Source organism: Pleurodeles waltl, chromosome 3_1, assembly GCF_031143425.1.
Source record: "Pleurodeles waltl isolate 20211129_DDA chromosome 3_1, aPleWal1.hap1.20221129, whole genome shotgun sequence".
Taxonomy (NCBI): domain Eukaryota; kingdom Metazoa; phylum Chordata; class Amphibia; order Caudata; family Salamandridae; genus Pleurodeles; species Pleurodeles waltl.
In genome coordinates, this window is record NC_090440.1 from 788,255,826 (window position 1) to 788,277,925 (window position 22,100).

At 44.3% G+C, this 22,100-nt stretch overlaps 1 protein-coding gene across 4 annotated transcripts in view; it reads left to right on the forward strand.

The window, feature by feature from the left end:
* SBF2 (SET binding factor 2) overlaps positions 1–22,100 on the forward strand; it is a 1,701,375-nt gene that overhangs the window by 1,126,480 nt on the left and 552,795 nt on the right. For all 4 annotated transcript variants that reach the window (XM_069223624.1, XM_069223621.1, XM_069223622.1 and 1 more), the window contains exon 19: positions 11,363–11,625. In XM_069223624.1, coding sequence (XP_069079725.1) covers positions 11,363–11,625 — 263 coding nt within the window. The remainder of the gene's footprint in view (positions 1–11,362; positions 11,626–22,100) is intronic.

A 22,100-nucleotide genomic window follows, 5' to 3' on the forward strand; every position in this document is an offset into this window, starting at 1 on the left:
TGGGGTTAAGGTATACTTATTGTGGCAATTATTTCTACACAAGCAGATGGTCTGAAGCAAGATTTCTAGCATGTTAGTTTTTGTTCGGAATCTTGGTAGAATTTATGGTGGCTTTGGTCAGAAGCAAGCTATTTCTTATTGTATAATTTTATAGATTTTTGGTAACATCCACTAAATATGGTCTGTCACCAGGGGCCATTGGAGGTGTTGTGTGATAAAAGTGTGGGCACACTATTACTACATTCATTTACTTCATTGGATATATTTCCAGTGCTGAAAAGCTTTGCAGAAGGACTGGCACAGATAGCATTTTATGATAAACCTTTGGGTCCATAATCTCTTTCTTCATGGTTTGGTGGTATGTAGAATGCTGGAGTACCACGTTTGTCAAATTTGTACATGACCATCAGTTCCATTGCTGTTTTTTCCTTCTAGTCTGCTCATATCACCTGGAGTTTGGTGCAGTTGTGCTGCTCTGTCGTTGTCCTACTGTATTATTAGCCCACATTTATTTTGGATTTCTTTGTAAGGCATTAAGTTTATTTATCTAAACTGGTCAACTGAAAAGGCTTTCCGCCTGCATGAACTATATACTCTCCTAGCTGGAATAGACTGCTTTTTAATGTTCTTTGTTACTATCAATCTGTGGTATTTTTGATGAGACAAGCTTCCCTATTTTCTTGGAGGACCCTTGCTAGGTGTTGTCCTTTAAAAGGTAGAATTTTGCAAATAAATGTGTGTATTAGCACATCCCTTGGACTAAGATTGCTGGCCTATTCTATGAAAGAGGTTTTGGCACCCAAGTCTATCCATACTTCTTCTGCTCTCCATTAGACTTCCTCCTATTGTGAACTATCCAATTTCTTTGAGATAGCCTCCTTCACACAATCATATTGATCCATTTTTTTAATTATACAAAACATATTTGACATCCATTAAAGATTTCAGTCTAGCAATTTGCGCAAATTCCTTAATAATGCTTATGAACTTCTTTTCAAACATTTCATAGCTTTCCTTAGGCCACTTATCACCACTGGCAGCCATTTTGTTCTTCTTAACATCTGAGGGTAAATGTGCTGACTGTAATAGCCTACAATCTTGCTAGCTATGGCCCAGTGCAGCATTAGAAACTATTCTGAAACGTTTACAATCAGGACAGAAAATAATGTTTTTTTCGAGGAATAACATGCTTCTTTCTCCCTCCATAAGGTAGAGCAGCTGCTATTCAGTGGACTAGCAGTGAATTATAAGCATTTCACATTTTAATAAATAGTACACATATTTTCATACAGACATTTAAAGTTTGTCGGCCAGAGCGTGCTTTTCTGAAAACCCATCTGCTTGTTAATGAGTCTGGCAAGTCACCTGACATAGAAGTACTTTGATGTAACTACTACATTTGTTTGTATATCTGTACACATGGCTAGTCGGGGTAGCATCCCAGTGTCTCAACCTTAAACTTAATCTCGTTTTTGGTATCCTGTATGTAAAGTGATTTGTCTAGACGTTTTTACTGTCTGGTAAATGTGTGAGCATGACTAGAGAAGGGCTTTGGCTCTGCCTACATGTTTGGAGCCAGGAGTACATGTTTGGATTGAGCAGAAGTCGTGTACTTCCACAAAAAATTGCTTTCCCTCAACACAGCTATGATTATTTTGTTTCTTTATCCCGATGCCTGAGCTGGAACTTTAAAGGGGAACACTCATGACACTGGTATGTTATTAAAGTGTCCTAGATAACCAGATAAGTTATGTTGTTTTTCTCTGGCAGCAGCCCAGATGGGACGAGGGCAGTCATTAACCTACATGTATTATTATGTTTGGCTTGACAGTTCAACTGTCACCTGACCTTAACTTACACCAATTTTATTCTACATTACTTTGCTTCCACAACAATACACATCCATTCCTGTGCTATTTACCTGCTTCACATTGCTATACAACATTCCTTCCTAGCCACACCTATTGGCATTGCCAATACTTATTTCTTTAACAGTGTTTTTGCACGTCCTTGCCACAATTGTTGACCAAATAATATACGCTGATTCTTAGCCATCCCATATTTTTTTACTTTAAATGTTTGATTTCAATGGTTGTCACTTCCCACGAAGTCCACTGTACTTCTCAAGCACATTTCCATGTGGAACTCAAAACTGATAATGAAGTTTTATGTTTGAAGTTTACGTATGAAATTTTCAGCTAGAGTTTGAAAAGAGGGAAAGTGTGCATAAGGGTTGTAGGAAATTCATCAAGAGTTAGTTGATAAAATCACGTGATTAGGATCAACAATTACTCTTTGATTCCCCTGTTAATAAAGTTGTTCTTTGGACTCTAAGGTCTTGAATACATTGGAGAGATTAACAGTGGCAACTGATAAACTATGAAAGCGGTAAGTACTTTCCCCTAATTGCACAGAGGGAGCACAACTTTTCCAGAGGGGTTTCAGGCATTATGGCTTTTCAGGACATAAGAGGAAAAGGTCCCATTTGGTGCTTTTTACCACTTATTTTTCTTTAACTCACTCAAAAGACATAGGGCCTCATTACGAGTTTGGTGGGCCATTGACCACCAAACTCGACATGGCGGTTGGACTGCCAGACTCCTGTCGGTCCGACCGCCAGATTTTGATCCTGACAGTTGGACCGCCAGGAGACGACCACCATTGGAAGGATCATGGATCCTGACAGGTTGGCGGCGGTCGAAGTCGTGGTCAGACACGCCAGTGCTCATGGCGGCACCACCATGCTGAGCACAACTTCACTTTCTGACTGCCTTGCCTGGCAGAACGCCAGTGCTGGGGTGCATGGGGGGGCCTGCACTGCCCACAACCATATTGTGCGTAGTGCAGGGGCTCTGTAACCGGGTGGTCACCGCCACGGATACAAGCCACACCCCTGAGCCGGCTGAAAAGTGCCCCAGGGGTACAATCTGGGAGACCGCACACCCGGAAGTGCTTCCCGACCTGGATATCCGGGTTGAAGACGCGGAGACACAAGAAGAAGGGGAGCCGGAGGAAGGAAAAGGAGCGGAGCTGGACAAGAAAGGACGCGAGGAATCGGAGGAGAGAAGAGGGAATCCAGCCAGACGGAGAAGCCTCGAAGGAGACCCAGAGACGCCCACGGAAACCGACGAGAGACGCGACCGGAGCCGCCACGTCCCTGGAGGGACGTGGCTAGCACAGGTACCATTGTGCCTCTGGGTAAATTTCTTACCCAGGTGGAATCGGAGCGAGAGGGGAACGCAGGGGAGGGATTGGGAGGAAGGGCTCGGGAAAAGGAACGTTTAAAAGTGTGTATATTTACATTTAATTCACGAGGAGGGAGTGGTGAAAGATAACCACCCTCTAACAAAAGAAGGAGAACTGTACTGTACTAGAAATTAAAATCACTGGGGAGATTGTGGTACACCTAAAAGCCTGACCCTTTCACACCCCTGCACAACCCCTATCCTCGCACACCCGCCTACTAACCCTAATATAATATGTATTCCCCAAAGACCCACACTCACCTGTTCTTTAATTTTTCTTGGGGACCGGCCACCACTATCCTGGAACGGAGAGGTCCAGTGTCACCCTGAAGGCCACCGTATCTTGATCACGACATCCAGAAGAGGAAAACCTGAAAGAAGAAGATCAAATATTATTCCCTGTGACAAAGATCAAGGAAACCCTGGGACATTACCTAAGGAGATAACAATATCTAAATATATGTTAATTCCTTATCGAGAAGAAAATAAAGAGCACGTACGAACAGTACCTGGTGTATTAGGAGTCTTTTATAACCATAACCCACCCAAGTCGTATCGTGAACCCTCTACAGGCTCCCTCGAAATGTGCTATGCAGACAGTGTGCATTCTGAGAGTGCTGGTGTGCGATGGCATTGAGCCGGCAAGGTCAATGCCGCAGCACTGTTTCCACCGTGCTGACCGGTGGAAACGTTGTAATACGATGTTTCCATTGGTCAGCCTAGTGGAAGTATTGTAATATGACAGGGATGAGGCCAGCTGCCTTGATGGCAGCCTCAGCCCACCATATTGGCGGTCTCAGCGACAGTGCCACAGAGATCGTAATGAGCCCCTAGGATTTGAAAGGGGCACTTAAAAAGTGTTCTCATCGTTTTTATTTCTGATGGATACTACTAACCCCAAATTCCTCATGTTTAGATTATCCCATGCTCCACAATAGTACCAAAACTTCTTCCAGCAATGCCTCCCAGTCACCAGTAGGTGGCACCAAGTAGTGCTGCAGCATTCTCATGCTACCACAGGAGTGATGGAGCAGAGCCGCCTGTAGATGCCACCACTGTGCGCTGACATATCTTCTTATCTTTTTATGCCCTTCAACATGGATTTGGAGCTCCACTCCTATCTTTGTCAGTTTTCCGGCGACTCCTGAGAAAAAATTTGGACAGTGTACTGGGATGATGTTTTCCCCCAAAATAATAGATTTCCAGTTGTGTTGCAGTTGCAGGAAGCAGATCTCGAAGACAGACCCTCATAGTGTGTCTTTGGTGTCTGGCTCTGGCCATGACTTGGAGTCATGTGAAAAATAAGTCCTCATGACCCCGAAGCCAGTCAGGGAGTAGAAATTGAAGCTCTACACTACTGAACATACGAAGACGTTGCACTCAAAGCAGCAGCGCTGTTCCTGCTCCAAGTCGCTGGTCTGATCCAGCTCTCGGTTATAGGGTGGGTGCCGTGAAGTCTTCAGGTAAGTTGAATTTTAAAACGCACAGGAAAGATAAGTGGGGTTTGACCCCATCTTGGCACTCGTAATTAGTTATAAGGTGAGAAATCTCAAGGACAGCACTCCAAGGGCACCTTGTTTACAACATGTTCTGACCGTTATCCAGTCCTGCAGCTGGTCGCAGGGCGAATCTGTCTCTCGGTCATTGGGTGGGTGCCTTGAAGACTTCAGGTAAGTTGATTTTGAAAACACACAGAAAAGATAAGTGGGGTTTGAACCCATCTTGGCACTTTTAATTAAGTATAACGTGAGGAATCTGAAGGACGGCATTCCCAGGTTGAGGATACAAAGAGGCCATGCTGTAGATTTTGAAGACTCTGTCAGTTCCCTCTGGAGTGCCTCCGGCCCATAGATTTGCATGGGCCTTCAGTTTGCCTGCTGCTGGCTGACCTCTCAGGACCCCATTCTCAGCCTGTAGTGACATCGGTCCAGGCCTTCCCTCCTGATCCAAGGTCTCCGTGATCACATCTTTGTTAGTGCCACAGTCAACTTCAACCACATCTGTAACATTACAGATTCTGCCGCTAGTCTCCCACCCACAGGTGATGTTGTCCAGTGCTAGGCCTGTGTCATGCTATGAAATCACAAAGATGCAATCCGCAGGGAGAGATCCTGCAGAATATTTCACATGATGCTGATGGTTACAAGAAGCCAAACTATTTGCTTCTTCCTCACTATGTGGATTAAGGACTTTCCTTGCAATAACAGAATGACAGTGGGTTACACACTGCTCCAGAAACTGAGGTGGACTCGCCTATAGTGCACCAGTCAAAGAAAGTGCTACTTCCACAATGGTAATCTGCACAGCTACAAAGATTAGATTTACAACTGTCTACTTCTGGGACTAAAACTAATTTATGAATTGAAAGACTCCAATCTGGTCCAGCTTCCTTGGGGCCTCTGTTGCCCTTAAATGAAACACTCATGGACACCCTCATGGCTACCTGTTTAAAACCCTGCTCTGCCCCTCCAGTCAGTCAACCTGTAGCCAGGACATGCAGTCTGACACCGTAGACACTGATTTTCTAAAGACACCATATGCCAAATAACCTTTTAGTACAGATGTCAACCAGCATAATGCACCTCAATGATTTTTTTTCAAATCCCCCACATGGAGATTCCTAGTTTATTGATGCTTTGTTAAGATGTTTTTCCTCAGCCAGCCTGTCCCTAGCTTCCCTGAACATGAAATATCTTCAGTTGCGGAACATTCATGCATGGTGGGACATGGCCAAGAAGATCCTACTGTCTGTCCCAGAGGACCTCAGGGCATCACTTGTCCAAATGACCAGTGTGGTTCTTAATCAGCATGCATGGATGTCAGCAAATGGATTTTCTGGGGATGTCGGTTGTCCCTCGCTTCGCACTTTGGGGTGGAAGCTGATTTGATGCTAGTATGATAAACAAGTATTTGTAATGCAATAGGTCTCACATTCTTTTGAGTTAGAGAGTTAGAACTGTTGGCATTGTAAATTCAGAACTGGACTTTTCTTGCCACATAAATTGGTCAACCCTGCCTCATAATTTTGTCTTTTCTTGCAATGTTTTGGTGGTCACTGGCGGCTACTAACACTAAAAATCACAAGCCCTTGAAGAGAGACGAGAAGATGACTTCACTACCTCGCGTTGTGTAAACGTCTGAACAGACATTGGAAAATAAGGCTGGAAAAGTATTTTATTTTTTATTTTAACAAGCATTCTTGCCTCGCATTTCAAGGAGCAGATGAGCCTGAGAAGATTTATGGCCCCAATAAAGGAGATAAGCAATGCTCTGTCTGTGATGTCATGAGTGCTGGCAGGGAGGGGCCACAGAGGGAGAAATAGACTCAAGGTGCGATGCCAGGCTAATCAAGTTTCACATAATTGCTTCTAGCTTCATGTACATTCTACCAGAAGGGACATATTGTCTCTTTCATGAGCAGTGCGCTAAACGTCCGGGTGTTTCTTTTGTAAAATAACCTTATTCTAGGAGCCAGAGGTAAACGAGAACAGCACTGGAATAATGCCAAAACAAATGTCAGTGACATTGGGAGGAGGTGGGAGGAACAGAATGCTGCAATAAAATCCAGCCAGCTACCAGCCTAAAACACCCACAGTGAAAGGGGAGCACCAAAGCAATAACAAGAATAGTCTGTCACAGCAACATATAAAGAAACCAAAGTGAAATAATACAGTAGTTGGTCACTGCTCTGAAACAGAAAAAGGAGGGAGAAAAAGGCAGAACTGACCACTAGTGAGCAAGAATTTTTAAAGGACATTTCAACCAACAAATGAAATCGCTTTAAGCCATAAGAAGTATACTAAAAGTATACACAAGATCGAACACTTACACTCTACCTAAAAAAGTATTTTCACCACAGCACAATCCCAAGGATTTTGGTCACCAGCCTGAAAATTCCACCAACAATGCAGACAGTTTAGTGGCTACCAAGAGACATACCATACAGCAGTAACATCTTCTCAGCCAGTGCAGCCACCAACCCAGACATTTCACACCAGAGGTCAGTCTGGCGTTCAAAACTGCTCGCACCAGCAGGGACAGGAATCATCTATTTCCTCCTCTCTTGCTCTAATGGCTCCGTCAGCCAAGCTGCACTGATATGTCCCCTCTGTCTGATAGCCAGTAATGGGCAGAATCAGTTATTGCCTTTGTAGCTGTAGATCCATCCATCAGACTGATGGGTTTTACATATTGTTCAGAGAGGCTACATACTGCCTTTCGTTTTGTCCCCTCCTCAAAACACCTGCTCCCACACACCTCCTTTCCCTACCCTGCACTGCGACAGAGCTCTGCATACCAGACTTTAGTTTTAATGCAGGAAGCCAACCTTCTTCTTTTGAAAGAAAAAGACTGAGAAAGGTAGGAAATGCTTGTTTTGCCAATTCCTCATGCGAGAGGATTACAAGGGCCCCAGGCGTCTCCCGAACTTTAAGATCTTCTTGAGAAATGGCAGGTTCAAAATGCTCATTCTTTTGCAGATTCTTTCTGTGCTGAATCCTGGGCACTGTACTTTGCTCCTGAACTTGCAGGAGGCATATTTTCATATACCCGTCCTAAAGTCCTACAGGTATTCCATATGCATAATAGTGGGGCTGAAATGCTTCCAATTTTCTATGCTGCCTTTTTTGCTCTCCTCTGCCCCTGAGGTGTTCACAAACATTAGGATGGTGGTGGCAGATCGTCTTAAAAGTTTGGGGATACGTTTATTCCCGTACTTCAATGACTGGCTGCTCAAAGTGTGCTCACTACAGTCAGTCGCAGACCATCTCTGGCAATAGCTGCCTTCTTCACTTTCCCAGGGCTTCTCTATAAGCCGGCCAAAGTCCTGCCTTAATCCTACACAGATGATAGGGGTTATCCTTGACACACTAGCATCCAAGAACTTTCTATCACTGCATTAAGTCCAGGACATTCAGGTTATGGTCCTGATGTTTCAGGCTCAATTGATGTTCTCGCTGATGATAGTTGTGTGGCTTCTTGGACTCTTGGCCTCATGCACCCTCTTTGTCTTGTGCACCAGATGGCGCATAAGGGCTGTACAGTGAAAGCTCAGGTTTCAGTGGGGTAAGAATCAGCCCAGCCTGGCCATCTTGATCTCACAGGAAACAGCTCAGGATCTGCAGAGGTGGCCGATGGATGCCAGCTTGATTTACGACTCTCCCTTTCCCACCAAGACTTCATGATTATGGCAGATGTTTTGCTGCCATTTAGGAGAGGTGAAGCTCAGTGACAGCAGCTCCATATAAGTCTTATGAACCTTTGTGCATTCTAGTTGGCCCAAAAAGTCTTCTTGCCCACCATTAGTTGGGAGGCTGTTGTGAATCTTCAAGAACAGCATGACCACTATTTGGTATTACAACAAACAGGTCCAAGTGAGTTTCTGGATCCAGTGCCAGCGGGCCTTACACCTTTTAAAGGTGGCTGGATCAGCAGAAGATCTTCCAGGTTATAGACCACTGGACAGGGTTTCTGAACAGTAGGGCTGATGACCTGAGCAGGTGTCAGCTGGCGGACCAAGAATGGTGCCTCCATTCTGAGTTGTCAAAGACCATCTTTGAACAGTGGGGCTAAGCCCTGGTTTGGTGTGTTAGCCACCATGAGTGTCACACCTGCTGCACAATGGAATTTCCTCCTAAAAAGTCACTAGGAGATGCATTCTGACTGCAGTGAGACATAGGTGTCCTGTACCCACTATTTCCTTTTCTGCCTCAAGTTCTGAGGAAAGTCAGGACAGACTGGGTCAATTCATCCTAATGTCCATAGACTGGTGCAGGAGACTGCAGTACCCATAGGTCTTGGGACTAAGCTTATGCTCGCCAATCGAGCCACCTCTTATAGAGGAACTTCTGTCTCTGCAACAGGAGTAGATCCTGCACCTGAATCTACTCAACCTAAACCCCCATGCTTGGAGACTGAGGAGGGACAGGTCACCTTTTTCAAACTGCTACACGAGAAAGTGGATGTCACTCTTACAGCTGGACATCCTTTTACAAAAGACATTTATTTTGGACATTGGGAAATGTTTGTGGCCTGGTGTGGTCTCTGGAGTCTTGATGCTGTCTGCAGGCCAAGCTTTCTTATGTGGTGTTTAATTTGCCATTGTTTTGGCAAGGCGGTGCAGTGGTCACAGTCAAAGGATATATGCCGGGCCATTTTGGCATTTTTCTGTTTGCCAGATAAACCTTCCCATTTCAAGTCACCTGTTATGTGTTTTCTGAAAGGTGTAACTCTCGTTTCCTCCACACACCTTTGTCATGCCACAATGTATCTTGATTTGGGCCTCACGTTCCTTATGTGCACAGTATTTGTGCCTAAGCATAGTTGCTCCTTATGGCTTCTAACAATTAAAACAGTTTTCCTTATTGCAATCACTTCTGGGTACCATGCGAGTGAACTGAAGGCTCTGACAGTGCAACTTTCTTATACCTCTTTCTTCAGATGCAAATGGTGCTGAGGGCACGGGACGCTTTCTTGCTAAAATTGGAATTGCCCTTTGAGTTTAGATTATTGATCAACATACCAACTTTTCCGTTCTGATCTCCCCCTCTTCCCTCTCCACCGCTTGAAAGAGGCAGAAAATGTTCTGCTGGTTGACGTTAAGAGTCTTGAGCTTAGACATTGATCATGCAATGGACCTTCGTGTGATCGACTATATCTTTGTGGATTTTGGGGCGGACTAGAAAAGTGAAAGCAGTGCAAAAGAGGACGCTTTTGAGGTGAATAGACCTCTGCTTAGGGATATGTCTGCTAAGCAAGCCTCTCTCTCTCTCACCTTTGGAAGCTCAAACTTCACAAAAAATTATTGATAAAATGATGATAAAAGTAATGTATTTTCAAAAAATTTGTCCTAAAATTAGCTACAATGCCACGGTCCTTGCCTGCACTATAACAAAAATCTAAATAAGAAGTATAACGTGGCCTATCATTTTATTCAAATGTAAATAGCACAATTGTTCACCTCTGCCTTTTATCAAGCATTTATCTCGTGGACTCTCGGTCAAGTGATTGCAAATGTTAGGAGGGGCAGCAGTGTAGATACAATCAAATGAAACTGATCTCAGGACGTAGACAACAGAGTTAGACAGGCCTTACAGACTTGTACAGCAGTGCTGGAGTGAAGATACGAATACATGATTGGCCACGGTAGTGAGCACTATGAGGCAGTATGTGTCTGTATCACCACAACACTCAAACCCAGGTGGGCATCCAAGAGCTGCACAACTTTTCCACAGTTTCGAAATCACAATGCATGATGAACTGTACACAAATCTATTTTTAACTACAATATGTTCTAGAGCTTCTCATGTTTACGACATAATTGCATTCTCAGTTTCATGATCCAGGCAGAATTTGGGGTACAATTGGCTCATTAAATTAGGTTCCCTTGAGCTACAGCAGCTGTTTGGTATCTCTGAGGGATCTTTTTCAGGAACAGAATACAGGATGTTGGTTATTGGATGCTTTCTATAAAGAGGTGATCTGGGATGTTTGAGAATTTGCAGAATATGGCCTGAGGTGAATACGAAGTTCCCTAATGCTGTAGTATTGAGCAAAAGCAAACAACATTTATCGAACTGCAGTTGTCTACAGCTGGAGTATGATGAAATAATTCTTGCTTGTCGGTATAATTTAGAAAACCCTCGTTTTCTTTTTTATAGCCTCCACCTTGAAGGCACATTTTCACTTCTTACTTTTGATAAGAAGTTGAATAATTTTAAGCATTGATATCTGATGAAAAACCCGCCGGATGCTCTACCCTTCCAGTGTGTTATGGGTGTAGAGTAAAGGAGGCCTGAACCTCCCATAGGACTATATATAATACAGTATACTTAGACCTGTTTATCCCATATGTTCTTGCGCTAGGCCTCCTGGTAGTCTGTGAAATAAGATGTATGGTCAACCCTTAACTCAGAAAAAAACAGATCCTACTCTGCTCGTCCAATTAATTGTTTTTGTAGCATTATATGTATGTATGAAATAAGTAAAACCGAAGTGGATACACCTTGTTAGATACTCTTGCTGCCATTAAAAATCTTATTTTACATGTCAAACAAGATTTGCTCTGTGTCCTTGTTATTATAATTTTGTAATATCTTTATTAAAAATGTCTTTTTCAGGATAAGAAAACTGTAGCCTTGGATACGGATAAGACTATCATGGATATAGCAGCTGAGCAAATGCGCTTGTGGCCAACTCTTAGCAAACAAAAGCAACAGGAACTCGTACAGAGTGAAGAAAGTACTGTTTTCAGCCAGGCAATTCATTTTGCCAACCTCATGGTTTATTTGCTCGTCCCACTGGACACCAGCAAAAATAAGCTTCTAAGAACATCGGCAGCAGGGGATTGGGAAAGTGGGAGCAACAGTCTTGTCACAAATAGGTAAGAACATTGTAAGCAATGCTGAAGCTTACCGTGATACATTTCCTTTTTGCCACTTTTTATAGTATGAAGCCATTTTCCATTTCATTGGTTTTTTGCGTTTATTTTAGCCACCACAAGAGTGCAGTTCCTTTCTAAACAGTTTATTTAAATGGATCTAACATATTTTTAAGCAGGAACTTTTTAATCAGTACGCAAACATTCAGTGCTCCTCTTCTCAGAACATAGGGATCTGCAAGATAGCAGTCATGAACTTTTAATATTGGTTTAATAAGATTAATTTTCTTAAAGTGCATTGATGCCATTCAGTAGTCTGTTTTTTATATTTAAACGATACCATGACAACAGTTCCAAAGCTGTCCTCAAAAACAAACAACATAAATATTATACTGTAAACTTAAGCCAACATCAATTTGTGGCACATTAAAACAAACATCTATTTCTGCTACTAGTCTAATGCAGGAGTAAACTTCTCTGCAGTTACCACGTTTCCCATATCTAGAACTGTAATGCGATATATGGACCTGTGAGAACAATCTTAAGTATATCTGTAGAACGGTACACATGAGGGATACCAGTTAGGAGAATTGCTGTTGCGGGGTGCACGAATCCCTGATAAACTTCCCACACCTCATTCGATTATTATGTAGGCTATGGGAGAGGGTTGTGTGTCACATATTCCGATGAGCTCCTTATGCCCCAGATCTGGATGTTTGGATAAAACGCCCTTCTGCACAGATCGCTCATACACTGTCCATTGACAAATGGAAGGAGGGGGGTGTTTACTCCTCTGCAACCTATATGTGGGGAGACGTTTTATAACTATTTGAGATGCCATTGACACCTTTGGATTGGGTAATGGACAGTTTTTGCAGTACGCAAAGATCGCCGCTACTGCAAGAGAACTTTGGTCCTTGTTTCCAGATGCCCCAGAACCCAGGCAGACAGTACAAACACTACTGGCCATTTCTGAAGGTCGTAAGCTAGTTACATGCCTATATCAGGCCCTGCGCATAGGTAGGCGAGTGCCGCCGCTTTATTTGGAAGAGGTGTGGCAGCAGGCTAGCGTGAAACCCATTACCACTAAAGATTTGACTAAAATACATGAGACAAAACAAAAATTTGCCCTCAACACATGCTTTAAACTTATCCAGTATAACTACGTACACATGACATACCTTTCGCCAAAACGGTTGCATCACATATATCCTACCAGAGCCTCCAAATGCGTTCAGTGTACACTGCCCAACGCAGATTTCTTTCATGTAGTGTGAAGTTGTCCAATCATCAAAATATACTGAACAGCAGTCTTAGCAAACATCAAAACTATTACAGGTTGGGAGATTGAACATACCTTAAAGCAATGCTTGTTGGCTCTATTGCCAAGTATGACTAAAAAGAAGTTAAGTAGGAAGTTTGTGCTGCTGGGCCTGTTGTGGCCAAGCGACACATACCAATCCATTGGTTAAGTGTCCAAACCACTGAGATACAAACCTGGAGGGCTGACCTCTTGGAATAGGCTGGAGCAGAAGAAACACACATGAGAAGGGCAAGGAGAGATGAAAGGGTGGCAAAGGACCTTCTCCCATGGCATACGATGGTGCAGGAACTGACATCACTGTGGGATAATGATCCTCCATAGCGACAAAGGACCATGGGTATGGGTAACGGGAGACTGGAAGGCACTGAGCACTCTGTGGGGAGAAGACACACTGGGATTATAGGGTTGCTCTGCTCCCTATGAAAAGATTCAATGCTGCACCTCTCAAACTAGAGACTTTCTCAGATCACTAAAATAAAAAAGCCCAGTCCTTTTGTAGGTGTGTGTGTGTTATCACGTTTGTTTTTTGTTTTTTGGCAATGTGGCACAGCAGTTGCGATACTGTACACCATGGCTAAAAGTGATTGGTAGATCCAATAGGTCTTATATGCTGACGACCAAATGATACCCAATTCAACCCAGGTTTTACGTTTGTTTTTGTTGTACACTGACTATGGTTTAAATGCCACAGGAAATATTTAAATTGCAAAGTTCTAAGATACTTCACCTAGCTACCCTCCAAAATCGTCACTACCTAAATGCCATTTGCTTGTATTTAAGCGTTTTGCGAAATTTGTACCAAGTACAGATTCTGGCATCATTTTCCAATCAAATGCTGACATCCTTTTCCTCCTAAAACATTCTGTAATCCATATCATGCTGTCAGCTCGGGGTTTTACCATACAGTTTTCTCACAATTCGAGATTTTGGTCTAGCCTGCAGTGTCATCTCTCACGGAAACCTATGAGGCCAGGGTGTCCCTCTGCCAGACTGTGATTTTTCAGTTTGTCTTAAAAGACTTCAGTCTTTAGGACAGGAGCAGCTCGCTGTAATAAATAGGGGGGGCGTGGGTGGTGGTGGTAAGAATTAATAATTAAAAAAAAAAACTTACCTGTATTGTCGCTGCAGCCACCACAGCACTGCTCCTCTCCTGCAGGCAGGCTGCAGGCACAGGCTCTCAGCCTGCCCTGCGGCCAATCCTTATGCTGCTCAGAGCAGTGTGAGGGATGGCTGGGAGCTCCCAGTCAGGGTGCTCCCAGGCAGACTGGGAGCCTGTGCCTGCTATCTCCAGCCCAGCAACACAATGCTGGGCTGGAGAGAGCCTACTGCGCATGTGTGTTTGGCCGGCCCGAGACAGCCAGCCAAACATATATGCGCACTGAGGGGGAGTGCCGTGCACTCCCCCTTAGTGCTCGTCACAGCCTGTAGTCCCATCCCTTTTACCAAAAGACGATAATACCTTTCCTAACTGACATTGGTTTGGGAGACGAGCTGTATTGGGATCTGTTTCGAAAGGTAATTTTGGAGAGTGTGAGTTGATGAGTTCATGGTCAGTGAGAGAAATAAGGAACAAACCCAGAAGGCAAATTATGTAAGAGTGCTTCAAATGATTTAAATACTCATCCTTTATGTCTTAACAATAAATCATTACCTTTTTTTTATTAGAGAAACATTGAAAATCCATGTTTATAAATTGAGATTATTTAGGAAACATGTATGTGGTCTGTTTCCCATCCAGTTACTAAACATTTCAGTGCAGCGACATCATTCATAATGGAAATCACCATCCTATGCATGCAACTGCACTGCCACAAAACTATTACTAGTGTATGTGCCACCTAACATGGGCCTTAAATTCCTCATTGCTACAAACCTGTGGATCAAGGTTGCTATGATGTGATTTGCCTACATCAGCGTGACACAAAAGGCAAGGTATGTCCAAGTGCTCAGTGGCATAGCACCCTGACCAAGATGGCAGCATGTGGCAGCAGTAGCACATTGCGTATTGCACCACCTTTGGGTAGTGGGTCCAGACTCACAGGATGCACTGAGGACATCAACTGATCCAGGATCAGACAGACTGAGAAGATGCATGTCCAACATCACACTTTATTTTCGCTTATACATTGTAGAATGAGAGATGGAAATCTCTTTTACTAGGAGGAGACAGGGTAGGAAGTGGTCCTGGAGTTCCTGTGTCTTGAAAACCAGCATGAGCTCACTGTCTTTGTAAAGAAAAGTAAAATGATTGGAGAGAGTAGGTAACATCTCCAGGGATAAGTGTTAAGTTCTTGGCTTCTACTGCTCAGTGATGTTCTGAGCAGACTGCTCACACTGCAGAAATATTTTTTTAAGGGAACTTCAAGACACAGCCATTACTGTTTGGATAACTGTTTTCTACCTGGATAAGTAAAAGTGATCTCAGGCTTCGCCACTTAATATACGTAAGTGGATAGGATTCACAACAATTGTGAAATTCTGAAATATTTGCCTTTTCTTGTTCAGTTTTAGCAGAAAAAACAAATGTCTAATTACTTTCACTTTGCAACTCTCCCCCAGAGTCAATAAAAAAAATAAAAAGAAATCAATATTTGATATACATAATAATGTCCAAAAAGAGAGAGACGTTGCTAAAAGAAGCGCTCTGACTCTGTTCCCAATCCTAGATTTTAGGTCACTGTATTAGTGGCATAGACAAATCAGGATAAACTTGCTGTTCTCTAAACAGAATGCCGGCTTGTAGAGACAGAGTGCGATTTTGATGACGTGACTGGGCTCTGTAGGAAAATGTCATTACGTTGGTTGAAAGCAGAGCTGCGCTGGTTAGGACCATGGCAGAAGTGATGAAGTAAATATTGATTTGCATCAAAATGATCATATTCCACTCTTGCAATAATTCAATATGGCAGGAAGCACAAATGTGCTGGCTGGAAGCACAAGTGTGTGTATATGTGTGTGTACTGTATATAAATATGTTCGATGACATGTGTAGCTGCAGATACACATGCTGTGCACTGTTCCTGCCATCTAGTGTTGGGCTCAGAGTGTTACAAGTTGTTTTTCTTCCAAGAAGTCTTTTCGAGTCACAGGACCGAGTGGCTCCTCCCTTTCGGCTCCATTGCGCATGGGCATCGGATCCATCTTAGATTGTTTTCTTTCCGCCATCGGGTTCGGACGTGTTCCTCTTCGCTCCGTGATTTGAATCGGGAAAGTATAAAAATCCTCGAAAAAAGCGTCAGTATTGTTTGCGATCGGGAACAACACATCAACACCGACGAGACAACTGTTTTCGGTGGCCCTTCGGGGCTTCCGCGTCCAGCCCCAGCCTGGTCGGCCCGACCACAGACGTCGTCGAAGCCTCATGGACCAGACCCCCTTCTGTTTCTGTCCGGAGTGCCACGCGAAGTATCCATACACAGACCAGCATCGGTCTGTAATCTGTGCCTGTCACCGGAGCATAGAGAAGATACTTGCGAGGCCTGCAAGTCCTTTCGGTCAAAAAAGACCTTGAGAGATTGGAGGGCGAGGCGCATGCAGATGGCGTCGAAATCATCGGAACACCTCGACGTCGAAGAGGAGGATATGGCTATCTCCATCCGGGGATCGGAATCGGATGACTCCGACGGAGACCGACCGCCAACAGCAGGCCAGAAAGTGAGTACTCCTGCCCCGGCCCAACCCCAAAGTCAACCGAAAAAACATAAGGCCTTGGGAACGCCACTGCCTGAAGGCCATGGCTCGAACCATAAAAAAAAGCGGTGACCAAGTAACACCTTCGGCACCGAAAAAGGGCAAAATCGTGCCGAAGTCTTCCGACTCGAGCCGAGAACCCGGTGTCGAAAAAAGTCGACATCGCCTTATCGAATCGACTAAGCCTCGAAAGAGCCTTTCGGAGCCGAGGCCAACCATCACCATGGGCATTTCGAAAAGCGGCTTCGGACCCGAAAAAAAGGCCTCTTACACAGAGGAACATGGGCTCTCCAAACAACTAAAGGAGAGGCACAGATTTGAGGAGGAGCTGGACATGGAAGAGTTTGACCAAAAGCAGGCACGGATACATATCCATAAGGATACTGGAAAGATCCAAACTGCCCCTCCTCTCAAATTCAAGAGAAACCTGGCTTTTCAACCACAAACAGAGACTGAGACTGATCAGCCAAGAGCTAAAGTGGCTAGGGAGAATCACCAACTCGCCATTTTTCGTCAGAACTTTCTCCCCCGCATTCGCCACAAAGGACAGGGTCACCAATTGGCATGCCCACTGCACAGTCACCCACACATACTGTGCAAACGCAAGATGGCATAGACCCCTGGGACCTCTACGATCCCCCCTGTCTCGGACAATAGCCCTGAGTGCTACCCCTGAAAGCCATTTCCACCGGAGGATAGCACCTCGTACACCCAGGTCTTGGCCAGGGCTGCTGCATTTCATAATGTTAGTATGCATTCTGAGCCATTGGAGGATGACTTCCTCTTCAATACCCTGGCCTCCACGCATGCATCATACCAGCGCCTGCCTATGCTACCAGGCATCGTTAAGCATACACAGCAAGTGTTTCAAGAGCCAGTAAAGGGAAGAGCCGTCACACCGTGGGTGGAAAAAAGTACAAACTACCCCGTCGGACCCAGTGTTTATTACGCAACAGCTCCCACCGGACTCTGTAGTGGTTGGTGCCGCAAGAAAACGGGCAAATTCAGAATCATCGGGAGATGCACCATCTCCGGATAAAGAGAGTCGCAAATTTGACGCAGCAGGAAAGAGAGTGGCCTCGCAAGCTGCCAACCAATGGCGTATCGCAAATTCACAAGCCCTCCTCACCCGTTACGACCAAGCTCACTGGGATGAAATGAGTGACATCATCCAGCATCTACCTAAAGAGTATCAAAAACGGGCTCAACAGGTGGTAGAGGAAGGGTAAGCAATTTCGAACAATCAAATTCGTTCGGCATTGGATTCCGCTGACACTGCCGCAAGAACTGTGAACACGGCACAGGACCGAGTGACTCCTCCCTTTCGGGGACATGCTTGGTTAAGATCCTCAGGATTCAAACCTGAGATACAGCAGGCAGTATTGAACATGCCATTTAACCAGCAACAACTGTTTGGCCCACAAGTGGACACAGCCATCGAAAAGATGAAGAAAGACACTGACACGGCCAAAGTCATGGGCGAGCTCTACTCGTCCCAGAATAGAGGGACATTTAGGAAACCACAATTTAGGGGAGGTTTCAGACAGCAACCTTCAGAGGCATCCACCTCTCAAGCAAAACCCACCTACCAGTCCCAATATAAGAGAGAGGGGGGTTTTGCGGATCCTTCAGGGGACAATTCCCAAGATCAAGGGGAAAGTTTCAGCCCACCAAGCAGACCCCTAACAACAAAACGTGACTTAAATGTCACCCTTCCCCAACACACAACACCAGTAGGGGGAAGACTAACATTTTACCACAAACATTGGTCAGACATAACCACGGACACATGGGTCCTATCAATTATCCAACATGGTTACTGCATAGAATTCACACATTTCCCTCCAGATATTCCTCCAAGAGCGCACAAAATGTCGGCACAACATCTAGACATGTTACAAATAGAGGTACAAGCACTATTAACAAAACAAGCCATAGAACTAGTACCTCACCAACAAAAAGGAACACAAGTTTATTCCCTATATTTCCTTATTTCCAAAAAAGATAGAACACAAAGACCAATTTTAGATCTCAGGACTTTAAACCTTTAAACCTTTTCATCAAATCAGAACACTTCTACATGGTCACACCACAAGATGTAGTCCCCTTACTAAAACACGGAGAATACATGGCAACACTGGATCTAAAAGATGCGTATTTCCATATACCCATCCATCCATCTCACAGGAAATACCTCAGATTTGTCATACAGGGCAAACATTACCAATTCAAGGTACTGTCCTTCGGGATAACAACAGCACCCAGAGTATTTACAAAATGCCTCGCTGTAGAAGCAGCTTATATAAGGAAACATCACATGCACGTATTCCCATATCTAGACGATTGGCTAATAAAAGCCAACACTCAACACCACTGTCAAGATCACACACAGTATGTAATAGATACCCTACACAGACTAGGCTTCTCTATAAATTACCAAAAATCTAACTTATAACAACAATACTTGGGAGCAACACTCAACACACAAAGAGCAATTGCCACTCCAAGCCTGCAGAGAGTATAATCATTTCAAACTATGGTGTCAAATATACAACCAAATCACCATTACACAGTCAGATTTGTCATGAAACTCCTAGGCATGATGGCATCATGCATAGCTATTGTCCCAAATGTGCGGCTACACATGCGACCCTTACAACAGTGCCTAGCAAAACAATGGACGCAGGCACAGGGTCAACTTCAAGATCTGGTGTTGATCGACCGCCAAACACACTATTCGCTTCATTTGTGGAACCCTGTAAATTTAAACAAAGGGCGGCCATTTCAAGACCCTGTGCCTCACGCCATTCTCACAACAGATGCTTCAGTGATTCGGTGGGGAGCACACCTCAACAATCACAATATACAAGGACAATGGGACGATCAACAAAGAACTTGGAACTGCTAGCTGTCTCCCTAGCACTAAAAGCTTTTCAACCCCTTCTAGTTCACAAACACATTCTTGTCAAAACAGACAATATGACAACAATGTACTACCTAAACAAACGGGGGGGCACACTCCTCACAACTATGCCTCCTAGCACAAAAGATTTGGCATTAGGCAATTCACAACAACATTCACCTGATAGTGCAATATATACCAGGCATTCACAATCAGTTATCCGACAATCTCAGTCGAGATCACCAGCAAACTCACGAGTGGGAAATACATCCCCAGATTCTTCAAGAATACTTTCACCACTGGGGAACACCAGGCATAGATCTGTTCGCAACAAAACAAAACGCAAAATGCCAAAACTTCGCATCCAGGTACCCACACCCTCAGTCCAAGGGCATTGCTTTATGGATCAATTGGTCAGGGATATTTGCTTACGCTTTTCCCCCTCTCCCACTCATTCCTTTCTTAGTCAACAAACTGGGTCAAAACAAACTCAAACTAATACTCATAGCACCAACGTGGGCTCGCCAACCATGGTACACCACACTGTTGGACCTCTCAGTAGTACCTTACATCAAACTCCCAAGCAGACCAGATCTGTTAACACAACACAAACAACAGATCAGACACCCCAATCCAGCATCGCTCAACCTAGCAATCTGGCTCCTGAAGTCTTAGAATTTATAAACCTTTCAAATGAGTGTATGGAAGTCATTAAACAGGCAAGAAAACCAACAACAAGGGAGAAACATCCTTTTTTACTACTTTTTTTTTACGAAGGTCGTGGTTAACGAAAGCGCAACAACGCTTTTTTTAACCACGACTTCGGTTTTTTGTGCCTTAACTACGTATGTTCTGAACAACGAACATGTGTGGTTAAGGTACAAAGAACGGACTTGCCGAAGGTAAGTGGTGGGTTTAGGTTTTGGGGAGGGGGTGGGGGGTCAGGGGGTTTTAGGTTTTGGGGTGGGGTGGGGGGGTGGGGCGTTTTTGGTTTTGGAGAGTGGGTGCGGGGTCAGGGGGTTTTAGGTTTTAGGGTGGGGCGTTTTTGGTTTTGGGGAGTGGGTGGGGGGTCAGGGGGTTTTAGGTTTTGGGGTGGGGTTGGGGGGGTGGGGCGTTTTTGGTTTTGGGGAGTGGGTGGGGGTCAGGGGGTTTTAGGTTTTGGGGTGGGGCGTTTTTGGTTTTGGGGAGTTGGTGGGGGGTCAGGGGGTTTTAGGTTTTGGGGTGGGGTTGGGGGGGTGGGGCGTTTTTGGTTTTGGGGAGTGGGTGGGGGATCAGGGGGTTTTAGGTTTTGGGGTGGGGTTGGGGGGTGGTGCGTTTTTGGTTTGGGGAGTGGGTGGGGGGTCAGGGGGTTTCAGGTTTTGGGGTGGGTTTGGGGGGGTGGGGCGTTTTTGGTTTTGGGGAGTGGGTGGGGGGTCAGGGGGTTTTAGGTTTTGGGGTGGGGTTGGGGGGGTGGGGTGAGGGATGTAGGGTGAATGGTGCCTATTGCTAATGATTTTATCAGGAATGCCTTTACAACGAAATATCGTTGTTAAGGCATTCGTGGTAAAATCATTAGTAGTAGCAACGAGGTTGGTGTTCCGACCTCGTTGTTAAGGCAGTAGTTGTTTTTGCAGTCGTTGTTTCGTCGTATATTCACAACAAGGCATTGTTATGCTAATAAATGGAAAAGGTTTGTTTTCTACTGCCAAGCAAACCAAATCACACCGTTAGATGCCTCCATACAAAACATTGTGAGTTATTTACTACACCTACAAAAATCAAATCTCGCTTATTCTTCCATCAAAATTCATCTCACTGCAATCTCTGCTTACTTGCAGATTAAACATACAAAGTCACTTTTTAGAATTCCAGTTATTGAAGCCTTTATGGAAGGACTAAAAAGGATCATACCTCCAAGAACCCCACCGGTGCCCTCTTGGAATCTTAATATTGTACTTACACGACTCATGGGGCCACCTTTTGAACCCATGCATTCTTGCCAAATCCAATTCTTAACTTGGAAGGTAGTTTTTCTAATAGCCATCACTTCACTACGAAGAGTTAGCGTAATACAAGCGTTCATTATCGAAGAACCCTTTATTACAAGTACACAAACATAAAGTGGTTCTCTGCACAAATCCAAAAAGTAATTTAACCGTTTCATTTAAACCAAACTGTGGAGCTCCCAGTCTTCTTCCCACAGCCAGACTCAGTAGCAGAAAGAGCACTGCATACATTAGACATAAAGAGAGCACTAATGTATTATAGAGACAGAACAAAACCATTTCGTAAAACTAAGCAATTGTTCGTTGCTTTCCAAAAACCCCATGCTGATAACCCTATATCCAAACAGGGCATAGCCAGATGGATAGTCAAATGCATACAAACCTGCTACCTCAAAGCTAAAAGAGAGCTACTCATTACACCAAAGGCACACTCCACAAGAAAGAAAGGAGCAGCAATGGCCTTTCTAGGTAACATACCAATGACCGAGATTTGTAAGGCAGCCACTTGGTCTACACCTCATACGTTTATCAAACACTACTGTGTAGATGTGTTAGCAACACAACAAGCCACAGTAGG